The sequence below is a fragment of the Epinephelus lanceolatus genome, chromosome 6, assembly GCF_041903045.1.
Source record: "Epinephelus lanceolatus isolate andai-2023 chromosome 6, ASM4190304v1, whole genome shotgun sequence".
Lineage (NCBI taxonomy): Eukaryota > Metazoa > Chordata > Actinopteri > Perciformes > Serranidae > Epinephelus > Epinephelus lanceolatus.
This window is the reverse complement of record NC_135739.1, coordinates 10778023-10791405: the sequence shown is the minus strand read 5'-3', so window position 1 is coordinate 10791405 and position 13383 is coordinate 10778023. Positions and strand designations below refer to the sequence as shown.

General features: G+C 39.4%; 1 protein-coding gene across 3 annotated transcripts; it reads right to left on the bottom strand.

Moving 5' to 3' along the window:
• Nucleotides 1–848: 848 nt before the first annotated feature.
• LOC117254487 (kynurenine--oxoglutarate transaminase 3) lies at nucleotides 849–12962 on the bottom strand. Of its 3 annotated transcripts, none has more exons than XM_033622830.2 (14): nucleotides 12831–12962; nucleotides 10587–10677; nucleotides 7038–7099; nucleotides 6611–6755; nucleotides 6183–6332; nucleotides 5997–6083; nucleotides 5767–5889; nucleotides 5561–5681; nucleotides 3962–4038; nucleotides 3785–3874; nucleotides 3489–3675; nucleotides 1939–2012; nucleotides 1778–1864; nucleotides 849–1596 (listed from the first exon to the last, which is right to left on the bottom strand). In XM_033622830.2, exons 2-14 carry the CDS (start codon nucleotides 10674–10676, stop codon nucleotides 1540–1542), a joined length of 1350 nt encoding a protein of 449 aa, XP_033478721.1. In that variant the 5' UTR covers nucleotide 10677; nucleotides 12831–12962; the 3' UTR covers nucleotides 849–1539. The 3 variants fall into 3 exon arrangements, with proteins under 3 accessions (XP_033478721.1, XP_033478722.1, XP_078024731.1); XM_033622831.2 differs by having other exon boundaries at nucleotides 12782–12922; XM_078168605.1 differs by lacking the exons at nucleotides 10587–10677; nucleotides 12831–12962 and adding an exon at nucleotides 7175–7257.
• Between the last annotated feature and the right edge of the window lie 421 nt (nucleotides 12963–13383).

The window sequence follows — 13383 nt, the reverse complement described above, 5'->3', positions numbered from 1 at the left end:
AAAAGATGCAAAGGAACAGAATGTTTTATTTTACATATAAACATTGTAGGAAAAAGAATATAATCAGATGCCACCCCTTTTGTAAACACTACTATTGTCATTAATGGCTGTAATTACATTTTGTCTTAGTAACTAACTGATTACAGTTACTGTATCTTGTAATTTAATTAAATGTAAAGTTAATAGATGAAGGTTGTTTTTTTGTTTTTTTTACTACTGGAAAGGCAAGCTTATAAAGTTCCAGCATAATGTCTTATATAAATCATACGTAGAATTTACAGGGTGTCCACAGGTATCAGATTTAATGCTTTAGAGACCATTTTAACCAAATTTAAGACAGATTTTTTAACAAGTTTCTTAATCAAGCATTGCAAGCAAGTTTAAAGGTAAGTCGTACATATGTGGTCCCATGCAGAAGTAGGTTACATGTAGGAATATGGTTATCGGAGTGAGTTAGGTTCATCTACATTTTGCCAACAGGTAAGTGCAATTATAAAATAAAAATAGTTTTAGGCTGAGTGGAAGGTTTAAATTAATAACACCATCAATGTGGACTGTTACACAAAGAGCTCAACTGATTTTGACAAAAACACAAAAAGATGGATAAATGAAATTGAATCAAGTGTTTGTGGCAATTACAACTTCACAAATTCAAATTTAGGCCTTATATTTATACAATTAAATACATTTTAAGACATCCTTCTTCAGGACCTGCTAATACTCTGATTTAATGCTTTCTGTGACTAATCTTTTTTGAGGTAATGGCATTAATTTAAGAATTCAAACACATCATGTTGCACTTAGTGAGAGAAAAAAGGTGTTGACAGCATAATATGGAAACCGACAAGTTCAGTCAGTATATTTATTAATTGCATTTAGTTTTTTAAAAATAATTTCTTGACACATAAGTTTCACTTGTGATCCTTTTTACCACAAAGGTTTTTCAGAGAGAAATGGAAAACAAATATGATCACGGGCAAAGCCGAAGCAGCAGACACCATCTAACTTTTTTTATTTTGTAATCAGTGTGTCTGTCTAGACATCAGAATGAGTCAAAGCACCATAAACTCCATAAAGCACTCATTTTACAAAACATGACACCACAACCAGTTTTCACACAGTCAACCCAGGACTGAGTCTGGGTTTCTGTGTTATTGAAAACTAAAGGTGGCACAGTAACAGCAGAAAGGTTTGGTCAACCTTGCGTTCCTATCTCACACGTTAAAATCCTTTGCAAATATTAACTTATAAAATGCTGAATAATCTATACAGTATAAAAATAGGAATGAGTAAGGCCTTGTAAAGATTCACTATGGGATAAAAATGACACTTCACACTTAAAGGGATTTATAAGAACTGTTCATTTCAGCTATCTGACTTAGTGATTCTCTCCCTTGAAACAGGTCACAGGTTAAAGTATGGACAGGCATTTTGCTATTAAATGGAAGTTTATTTTCCGGTGTGCAATTTCACAGATCCCATTTCCTCAGTTTGATCAGAGTTGTTTCTCCTCCCTGACTTTTCAGACATTGCATCAAATTAAACCTTCCTCCAGTTTTTCAGGATGGTCCCGGCTGCATCCAGAGTGCTGTCTTGCTGTTAAGACAATTAAAGGTTATTAAAATATTTGTTTTTCGCCAGAGAAAAAGAGAAAAGTTCACCTTCGCCAACGTTAATCTTTACGAGATCATTTTGCACAACACATTCAAAATGATCTTTACGAGATCATTTTGAACGTGTTGTGCTTTTGGTTTGTAACAGACTGTTTTGGATTTACCTTAATGAAGCAAAGGCGAATGTATTTCTCAAACTGCTTCGTGGACTCGTCTCCAACAAACGCTGTGACTGGAATGGCTGCCAGTTTCTGTACAAAATATTATTATGAAGAACGTGATATGCTGTATGTTGTCGGGAGCTAAATCAAATTAACTCAATTACCTTTTCTTTAATCATCCACTTCACAAACTTGTAGTCGTACGCTTCGTCATCGCCCATGTGTGACAGGTCCTGATCTACAGTGAACACAGAGCAGAGAGAAATATTCAGCAGACAGTCACACTGCTGATCCACCACAGAGCTGGTAAAATACTGGGATTTATGAAGTTTCATATACTGTACCATAAGGCAATGTAAAAAACACTTCTGGTAGTAACTATTATAAATAGTAAAGATTTACTTCTCACCTCTTGAATGCATGTATTTAGTCAGCATACAATGCACATAAGTGTACATATTTCTAGCGTTCACTCTTACTCTATTCCTGTTTTATTCTATTGTTACATACACCGATCAGCCAAAACATTCAAACCACTGACAGGTGACGTGACTAACTTTTGATTATTTTGTTCCAGTGCATTGTTCTGCTGGGAAACCTTTGGTTCTGGCATTCATGTGGATACCACCTGACATGTTCCACCCACTCAAACACCGTTGCAGATCAAGTACCCTCCCCTCATGGCAACAGTACTCCCCAATGGCACTGGCCCCCCAGCACTACACAAACTGTTTAGAAATGGCCTGTGGAGCGTGACAAAAAGCTCAAGTGTTTACCTGGCTTCTAAATTTCCCAGGTCCCAATCTGCTCAAGGATTCTTGTGATGTGCTGGTACCCCAGATGTACCCCTAATCCAAGGTGGGGCCTCCATGGATCGGACTTGGCTCTGACCTGTTGAGGCATGGACACAGGATCTCTGGGAGTGTCCTGCGGTGTCTGGCACCAGTGCGTTGGCGGCAGATCCATTTAGTCCAGTGGGTTGTGAGGTGGGTTAATGGCATGTGCCACAGATGCTCATTCAGATTGGGATCTGGGGAATTTGGAAGCCAGGTTGACACTTTGAGGTCTTTGTCACATTCCTTGGGCCATTCCTGAGCCATGTTTGCAGTGTGGCATGGTGCATTATCCTGCTGGGGGGCCACAGGACTTCACTTCACTTTATTAATTTGTCCCTTGAAGGGCGATTTGGTTTGCAGCAGACAAATTCAACACATACATTCAACAGTCACAATTAGACGTAAAACCTACAAGATGTAAGCAGAACCATAGGACGGCCATATGCATCCATGTTTTCACATTGCGAAGATACTGGATCTCTGATAACTGAATTGATAGATCAATCTATCGATGTTACACCGCTATTAAAAAACCCCAATGCTCTTTCACTCCAAAATTGCTGCAAATAGATGTTTAAGTGCAAATGAACTTTTGGATTCAAAGCAAAAACCTTTCTTCATAATGGCAGTGACTTATTTTGCATAAATTGATCTATGCTTTAAATATATCTGGTAGCTCTCCCTTCACAATCCCTCCCTCTGTGAGCTTAATCATCTACTAAGTACATTCTGTAAAGCACATAACATCGATATGACAACAAAAAATTGTTTCTGAATCTAAAGAACAGAATGATCAACCAAGCTGGATTTGTCCACACTTTGTGCAAGCTACACTGTAACTGTGCAAGGTATGTCAGTGTCAATGTTCAGTAACTCACTAAGAGATGTGACGTCCACGAGCATGAAGTAGCCTCCCTCTGGGATGACAGGAGTCATTCCAGCCTCCTGCAAGATGCCAGCCAGTCGGTCTCTCTTGCCCTCCAGTTCTTCTGCCAGTGAGGAGAAGTAGCACTCTGGCTGATCCATCATCTCAAAGTTCCGCAGCAAACCTTGAGCCACAGCCTCCTGGAGAGAAACAGACGGCTACAAGCTTCAGACTAAAAATACAATTAAATGATCCTTTGCTTTCTTTGATGGATTTTAAAGAACATATTTAAGAGCTGTGCAGACTTGCCTGTAAAGGAGTGGGGCAGGTGTACACAGTGTTCTGCATGACGGTCTGAAGATGCTTTATCAAGTGCTCAGGTCCTATAGACCAACCAAGCTGACAGACACAAATTTCAACGACATGATGTGCAGGAACTGATTGTTAAATATTAGACATTTTGTTTTGAATCCACAGATGTCTTACCTTCCATCCAGTAACACTAAAAGTTTTTCCTGCGCTGCCAATGGTGATTGTTCTATCCCACATCCCAGGCAGAGTGGCTACAGAGATGGAAAACTACGTTAAAAAACTTCACAACATTGAAACTGAGAAAAAGGTTTGAATAATATTTTGTTTCTTTATACGATAAGTTTGGTATTTTTTTAACCTGGACCCTATTTTCCTGTGTTTGTGTCTAGATGACTGATGGAATCAAAACTGAAATCTGTCCAGTGCTGAGCGAGAGGGAAGCACACCGCAGCGGTGACACCAGGGCCACTGAAAGTGCTTGTTTTTGCCACTGACAGGCTCAGATTGCTATGATGAGTGTCTGACAACTTATAGAAAGGAAACCTACAGAAATAGTGTTACTGTGTGCTTTACACTGGCCATGAACAGTTGGTGAGTCACATGCATACACAATGACGGGGCTGACGCTTAGCATCGCATGGCTAACGTTACCTTACAGTTATTAACAGGTTTATTGACGGGAGCTGTTTCCGTTAACCTCAGCTTCAGGAAGTTTGCTGATGTTATCTGACCGACCGGACCGCATACGTCATTTTACAGCCTGTGTCTGCCACTTCGCCAAGCGCACAGTGAGCAGGAGAGAGAGAGAGGGGGGTGGGGCGGGGACTGGGCTAGGGGGTGCGAGTGCGCATGCGCCGAGGCCTCTACTGTAGCCTGGAGTTTGTGTAACAGTGACGGGGAGTCGATAATGGCGGACAATTTAGTCTTGAAGAAATCAAAGAATGCGCTAATATGGCAACACTTTGGCTTTGAGCCAGACGAAGGAGGCAACCCTTGTTTGCACTGATTGAGTGAGCTGCAAAATTTATTTGTAAGGAGTAAAAGAAACAATGTGTTACTGTCACTCTGTTGTCCTCGTTTTTTATTTTAAATGAGTCAATTGCGCCGCCAAGTGGCGAAAATCTGGTATTACCGACTTGATGCAGTTTTTCACAAAAACCTGACCGTTTTTTTTTTCTCATACCAACCCAACCCTAGTGCTCCATAGTAATTTAAAGGAAGTACTCGAAATGCTATATCGAAGGCAACTGGACTTGCTTGCGTTTCTTGAAGACGTTTCGCCTCTCATCCAAGAAGCTTCTTCAGTTCTAAATGACTGGTATGAAGTTGCAGGCTATAAACTCTGTGTGGGTGGGAACCCTTGCAGAGTCGTAGGGGTCATGTGAGCTCTTAGTTTAAGAGTCGATAAGGTCACAATGTGAGTCATTGACCCACCTGGCCACCGGGTCCCACCTGACCCTAACGACTCACACGGTGGCCAATATAATTACCATGACCTGGATGACTGAGAATCTTCACCAACATGCTAAAATTATTCTTTTTTTAAATGTAGTCTGGTGTGTTTGCTAATAGTGATTTGGAGCCTGTTTAAAAATACCAAAGTCACCCTTATCAAGTTCCTGAGACCCTTACGGAAGGGATGCTGCATGTCTTGGAGGTTTCCATTCCTGCAGCAGTGTGTTAAGAACGGCTTCTACTACATATGAGGTGGACGACAGTTATTGGCTCTTCTATACATTTTTGTCAAACTATTGCGCTGAGCTGAAAACGTACCAATCTTTATATGCTGGTGTCCCCTGTAGATGAGCCATTCGTAAACCTCGTCACTGAAGCACAGAGTGTCGTGCTTAATGCAGAGATCAGCGATCATCTGCAGCTCCTCTCTGGTGAAAACCTGCAGGAAGATGACAGGAAGTACTGAAAGCACAAGTGTTTACGACTCTCAGACAGAACGAGTGATGGCTGTGACGTATACGAACCTTCCCAATAGGGTTGTTGGGGGTGTTGGTGATGATGGCCTTTGTCTTAGAGTTGAATTTACTGGCAAGTTCATCTGGGTCCAGAAACCAGTCTGCACTTGTGATTGTCTTCTTTCCAGATTTCTAAAACATTGCAGAAGGCAGAGGCTCCTGAAATCTACGAACATCCTCAAGACTTGCGGTAGGTATATGTGGAACATGTACGTCAAACATCAGGAGGTTTAACTCACAAGGCGTAACGGTATCAACACAGGCTTGGCCCCTGCCATTCGCACCATAGGTACATAACAATCAAAGAAAGGTTCTATAATGATGACCTGGAGGAAGAAACATTACACAATCAACACTGGAGCATGAGTGTATATATGAATGTCTATACATATAAACACCTCTGTGAGAAAGAAAAATGTTCTTACCTCATCTCCCTCTTCCACCAGTCCTTGCATGGTACTGAATAAGGAACCGTAACCTCCCACTGTGACCAGGATTTCTTTAAAGGGGTCAATTTGGCGCCCGCAGACCTTCCCATAAACCTGAGAGAGGGCCTTCACTAAAGACGGATGACCCTTTCGAATCAACACAAGACATGAGACATGAAATATTTTCTCAATAGTTAACAGCAGTACTGTAAAATGTCATGATAGCTTAATTTTACTTGGCTTATACTGCAGCACATCTCAGCCAATTATCAACGCCCAAAACCACACCTATCAAACTCTTTCACTTGACACTTTCCTTTGACAAATGGTTGTAAAAAAATGTTAATAACCAGGTTCCAAAAACCATTAGCTTCATGACATAGCGGAGCATGAGTGAATGGATACAGATCGTTTATCAGTCTTACAAAGCCTCTGGTGTACTGGTTCATCCTGTCCACCGCTGCAGCCTCAGCTAGAGCCTCCTTGACATAAGAAGGTGGAGGGATGTCTGGGTAGCCTTGGCCCAGGTTCACAATGGATGGGTCTGCTGCCACAGAGGTAAAGGCCACCCTGGATCAACAGTGAAACAAGACTTTACTGGGCAGACGAGAGATCACAAAATATTTTGGACTAAAAGAAGAGAAGTCACCTAAACATTTCTCCCTGGTTTGATATCACTGGGCTGTCTTTGCAACAGACATGGTGTAAACTGTCGAATGGTACTGTGTAAATCTGTCTGAGATCTGTCTGGCTTTCATGTAACACCCGTACGGTGTAAAATGGGAACTTGATCAGACGTCTCCTCTCTCGCTGTGCCACACAAAGAGATTAATGTTTTGTTCTTTCACCTACCACACATTCTTGTCCAGCCCCTCGATTCTTTTGGAGTGTGTGTGCCGCGACATCATTATATGCTGCAACAACAAACCAAGATACATTACACCTAAATTAAAATCTCAAGTGTCCATTTACATTTTTAAACCTCTTACCTGCCCGTCTCAGCAGCTGTGTGGTCGCAGTGAACTAATCATCGACCACTCACACTGTTACAGTGCTTTCACACACAGCAGGACTTTGGTCAGTGGTTTTGTAACTGCTGAGACTGCGTCGGTCAGTGCATAACCTGAATACATTATCTAGTCAATTAATCAATGGAACAATGTCCTCACTGCGTTGTTGTTGATATACTGAGTTTTTTAAGAGCTCGTACGCATCCCATCGCTCCACATAAGCACCTAGGACATTTTAACAGTGGACAATTCATGGTACGTCCTACCAATTAGTTTGTCACCAACCAAATATTACGCAAAGCAGCTAAATTCAAAGTTATTGATATGTGTGAGGAAGTATAAACTTATTAAATCCCGCCCCTTCTGCATAAGTCACTGAGTGAAATAAACAGACAGCTTCCTTATATAGCTAAACCTAGACCTTATGCCTGGTTCACACTACATGACATTTCTGCCCGTTCTGACAGTCACTATGTCAGATTAGGCGATTGTGGAGTGACACACTCATGACACACTACACGATGGTCCACACCAAATATCTGCGGTTGTCTTTCACGTCGTGTGTGATGTCATCAGGTTATTTTTGTCCTATTTTTATTATTATTACCATTATTTCAGTCACTGTCAGTTCATGTGCCAGCCGAAATGTTGTTGTAGTAACGTAAAAAGTGCCACCAGATGTCAGGAGATACATATGAAGTACTGTACGCAAACATGCAAGTCACTGAATCCTCCACAACAAGTTCCTGCAAATGTTTCACAATAAAAGCCTATTTAGAAAATGAAGGGATTGTCTCAACCGGAGTTATAATGGGCCTTTTATGTGAAACAGATTCAGGAAGTGTTGAGTTTCAAATGACGGCGCGATGCATTTTATAAAGCCAATGGGAGCGGATAAAAAGTAAAAATGTAAAAATACAGAGAGATTAAAAAATAACGGCTCGTTTATAATGTAGTCTGTTTTAAATGAAGCTGGGAGCCTCTGACGTTGTGGTGAGTAAAAGCCCCGCCACTATTTTTTAATTTTCTAACTTTATGTCTGTTTCCATTATGAAGAAATATCATTGTTTGCTAGCTTGATGCTGATGGAAGTACTCACTGGGTTGACAAAGTGCCTCTGCTGTTTCACACTGTGTGGTAACATCCCTAGAGGAAATATAAAAAAACCCTGAGGTTTTGTTGTCATATAGTTGTCTACGGCAGCAGATCTTTCTGTGTTTCTACTGGTCAAAGTGATGGCTGTGACAGGAGAAGTCATGAACATCAAACATGCCAGACTTTCTGTTGGTACGTCATGAGGCGTCCCAGATGTGGCGTCGGTTGGCGCCTATTATGACACACTAAACGAGATGAAACGATGGATTATCACGTACGACACTCATTGTCGTTCACAATCCGAGCCAACACTGTACGTCGCTGCGTCGGGCTAGAATCGGACTGATATCGTGTAGTGTGAAACAGGCATTTTCTGAATATACAGTTTTTTAGGGCTGGGTATCTCCACTCATTTCCTGAATCGATTCAAGTTCAATTCACAAGGTTCTGATTTGATTCGATTTCTGATTTTGATATCGATTTGATTGGGGATATTTTAGATACAATACGCATTTTTGCTAGAGTGTGAGAGATTCACAGAGAATTAATACAATAAATTTTTTAAGAAGAAATTATTTTTAAAAAAGAATAAATTCGGAAAAAGTATTAAAACTGAATATTTTAGAACTACATGTTGTTTCTAGAGCAGCAAGAGCAATGTTAAAACAGCAAAGTCACAATATAAACTCACTATCTCACTGGAAACAAATTTCAAATGTCAAAACAATACATTGCATATCACCTGTGATGTCAGATGAAAGCAGAGTGAAATCTGAAGGAGCGTAACAATGTTTATGACTGATACTATTTGAGGTTGGTTTAGATTTATGTATTGCTTTGCAGAACATCAGAAATGGCACTTGCATGTTGATTAAAGCTCCAGTGTGTCGGGTTTAGAGGGATATGTTGGTACAAACTGAATATAATACAATAAGTATGTTTTCTTTAGCGTATAAAAACCTGAAATAAGAATTGTTGAATTTATCTTACCTTAGAATAAACTGTTTATATCTACATAGGAAGCGGGTCTTCGTTTATGGAGATCGCCATGTTTCTACAGTAGCCCAGAACGGACAAACCAAACACTATCTCCAGATGAGGACATTCGCGTTTTCGTGTCAGCTACTGCAAGAAGCCCAACTGCAATGTACAGTGCCAGAGTTACACTGATTTGTAATGTGAAACTGCTTCATTCATTGTTTCTAGTGACTTAAATGAGCAGGGGTCTCATTTATAAAACAATGCGTAGGATCCACACTTAATTTCCCAGCTCCAAAATGTTCATAAGCATTGGTGAGTCAAGTCGATCAAATCAAACTCTATCATGTCTGTTTTTATATATCACAACTTTTGTGTGGGAAGTGGCGTACACCTCTTTTGGGCCTTGTTTTGTGCGTACGCAGTGTTTATAAATGAGACCCCTGGTCAATTTGTTGTAGGAAGAGACCTCTGTGGATAATTCGGCTTCCGATGAAAATCCTATAAAAGTCTGGATCTTTTTATGTTACCGGAGGAAAAAAGGTGAGCACACAATAGCACGTGTTGTACTAGCCACCTGCAGCAACATGCCCAGGTGTGTCTGAAATACATTGATCTGTAACATGAAACTACTTTGGTGTTTAACCAGTTCAAATCCACTGGTCTGATTGTTTTGAAGAGGAAGAGACCTCTGTGGATAATTCGGCTCACGGTAAAAACTTCCAGAACAATGAAAACTGAAAGAATTCTGGCTGTCAGAGGTTTTTAGCTGGTTACAATCTGCAATTAACCCCTAAATGCCACCAAATACTCGAAATCTTTGACACCTCACCTTTGACTGTTTAAAATGTAGATAGACCACTTTTCTAGTCTTGGTGACCACTCAGAGCGCTTCACACTACAGCCACTATTCACCTGCTTCACACACACAATCATACACTGGTGGCAGAGGCTACCACACACTGTGCCAGATAGTTCAAGCCAACTCCATTTGGAGCAATTTGGGGTTCAGTGTCTTGCCCAAGGACACTTCAACATGCAGACTGAACCAACAATCTTCTGACTGGTAGACGATCACTCTGCCTCCTGAGCCGCAGCCGCTGCCCCAAAAACTGTGTATGTTTTGTTTCGTTTGTATTTTGTGAGGAAATATTAAAAGAGAACTACGAGGAATTTCTCTCAATTCTGACAAGAATTTAAAAATAGAATAGTCTAAAAAGTCTTTGAACCTGTTCTGCAGCTCCACTAACGCAAATATTAGTGTCTAAAATAAAACATTGCTGACGTGTTTTAAAAGAAAGTTTTAAATCGGACTCACCTGAGAAGCAGAAAACCTTCTCCTCCAATTTATGTTCACTGAGTGACATGCAAACCTGGAACAAGTCAGGACTTGTCGTGCTATGCTCATGCTGCACAAAAAGAGAGAGAGACGATGAAAATGAAAATCTATTTGCAGGTGTTTTTGACATTTCTAACTGAACCTCCTTTAGGACACCAGCTACAAAAATCAGCACAGATCTTTTCAACATACATGTGAAGAAAAATATCTCTAGACTTAAAATAACAATTGCCTGAAGATAAGACCCGCCATGATCTTAAGACGTTAGGAGGCTAACAAGTAAAATAAAAAAAACATGACACTTTTTCTTTGTCAGTGAAACTGGCAATGACTTTTAAGGCCTATGTTTATAAAAATGGAATCCAAGACAATTTAAGACTTCATTAGGACCTGCAGACCCCCTGGAGGAAAGACGGACAAACAGACAGACTGATTTTTTTAAAATTTAATTTTCCTCTTAAATTATATCCCTCCTCTCTCACAAAACATTTTTTGTATATCGCTGGGAAGCACATTATTTCTTGCTTTGTACATTATTTGTATTGTTTTAAATTTAGCCAAGTCCAAGAATTTCAAAACATAATTTTTTTTTTTACTAATTTGTCATGTTGTCAAGAATATCAATATCCCAAAAATACCCTGAAATATCGTGATATTATTTTAAAACCATTTCGTCCACCCCTTGTAGACAGCGCAGGTGTATGTATGTAAGGTGATTAAATTAATTTTACTTATATAATAATTACAATTATAATATTGTACGTTTATAACAATGTGATTTACTCAATGCAAGGTGATTAAATTAACTGTACTTATATAATAATTATAATTATAATATTATACTTTTATAATAAGGGGATTTACTCAATGTAAGGTGATTAAATTAATTGTACTTATATAATAATTATAATTATAATATTATACTTTTATAACAAGGTGATTTACTCAATGTAAGGTGATTAAATTAATTGTACTTATATAATAATTATAATTATAATATTATACTTTTATAATAAGGGGATTTACTCAATGTAAGGTGATTAAATTTAAGTGCAAGGTCAGTCCAGGAATAATTAATACTTTTCTACAGTTAATATAAATGCAATTTAATTAAATATATGCACAGCTACCAATGACAAATAGATTGTTTTTTATTTTAATTTTTTTGTTGAAGGTGCTTAATTTGAAACCTGGAGCGACATCACTTTTCTTGTGCTTTGTCTGTGTGTCTTCCGCATTTCTTTCAAAAACATGGGGGGAAAAGGTAATGAGCAATTTCATAAGGAATGTTCCACAAATTGCAAAAAAAAACAATAGATTTAGAAAAACAAATAAAATAAAATATAGAGGAAAAAGAAAGAAGCTAGATATTTACAGTTATCATTATTATATATTTAAAATTATGTTACAGAATTAAAATTTTTAAGCTCTTTTTCCAGGACATTTCCTTTTTTTTTAAAAAATTAATTATAATTTTTCAAAACTTTTTTTTTTAAAAAAATCTTGTTTTTAATTTTACTTTTTTACTTTTTTTTTGCAATTTTTTTGGGTCATGTCTTCTTTCGCTGCTCATTGCCTTCTTCCCATGTTTTTCAAAGACACCAAGCCAAGTTGCAAAGGGTTAAAAGTAAAAAAAAACAAAAAAACAACTGTGTTAATGCTTGAAAATATAAACTATAAATATGATTAAAAGCTGACTGGGTTGTTGTTCTGTTGTTCGAACAAAACTATCTAAACAGGTCACCTTGTACTCATGATGACCCTCTCTTTAAGGTTTATTTAACCCTGTACAACAACAGGTGGCGCCAGTGAGCTGCACATAAATCAGTCCTGACAGCTTCACGCACACATGAAGAAGCTCTGAGCAAACACAATCACATCAACCTTTCACTACTGATTTATTACAAACACACAACACACTGCCAGAGACGTTTTTCACCCCGTTAGTTGCCCTAAAGCAGGTTTTAGATGCCCTCACTGGAACATGCATGTTGTTAGTGAGCCATGTGCTAACGTTAGCTTAATACCGTTATACTCTTGTGTTAGCATCTGAAGCTAACAGCGGCTAGCAACACTGCGTTATGGCTGCCTGAGCCGTTAGCTTTCTCTTTCACTGAATCACAGTGATGACGTTAGCTGCCATCACCATCAGTCCATCCGTTAGAGACACGTACCATGTACTGAGAGGAGTTAAGGCACCACAGGTCAGCGAACACCACTTACTTGTCGCTAAGTTTCACAGTGTTATTACCCAACAGAGCTCCGGTCACAAGCTGCGGACAGGAGGAGGAGACCACGTCACTGCTGGAGAAAGTGATGCTGCCTTCATTGCCGTCGGAAATTGGCAACGTCCACATGTAGGCTGCGGGCAATCGACCCTGAACTGCTGGAGCAATCATGCCTGTAGTTTCAGGGAAATAGAGCAGGGCTGAAATGTGTCTCTCAAATTAGTCTTAAGTCAACAAGCAGGGGCGTAGCGCCAAATACTGGGCCACCCTTCCTATTTTGAGCCATGTCTCACTTACGCACCTATTGTTTTTTTTTTGTTGTTGTTGTTTTTTTTAACAAAGTTAGTTTGCTTTCTGTCTTTTCTTTTTTGGAACAGATAACTCCCTTTCTTGGGGAAAGACACAACAGTTTATGTTGGTCCTCTGCACTTTTGGTATAGTACCTTTGGAACCAAAACTAAGGGTACTTTCACACCAGGATAATCCGGGGGACTCGGTTCGATTGGGCGGGGAATGCCGAAAAATTTCACACCTTCATTTCGTTCGGT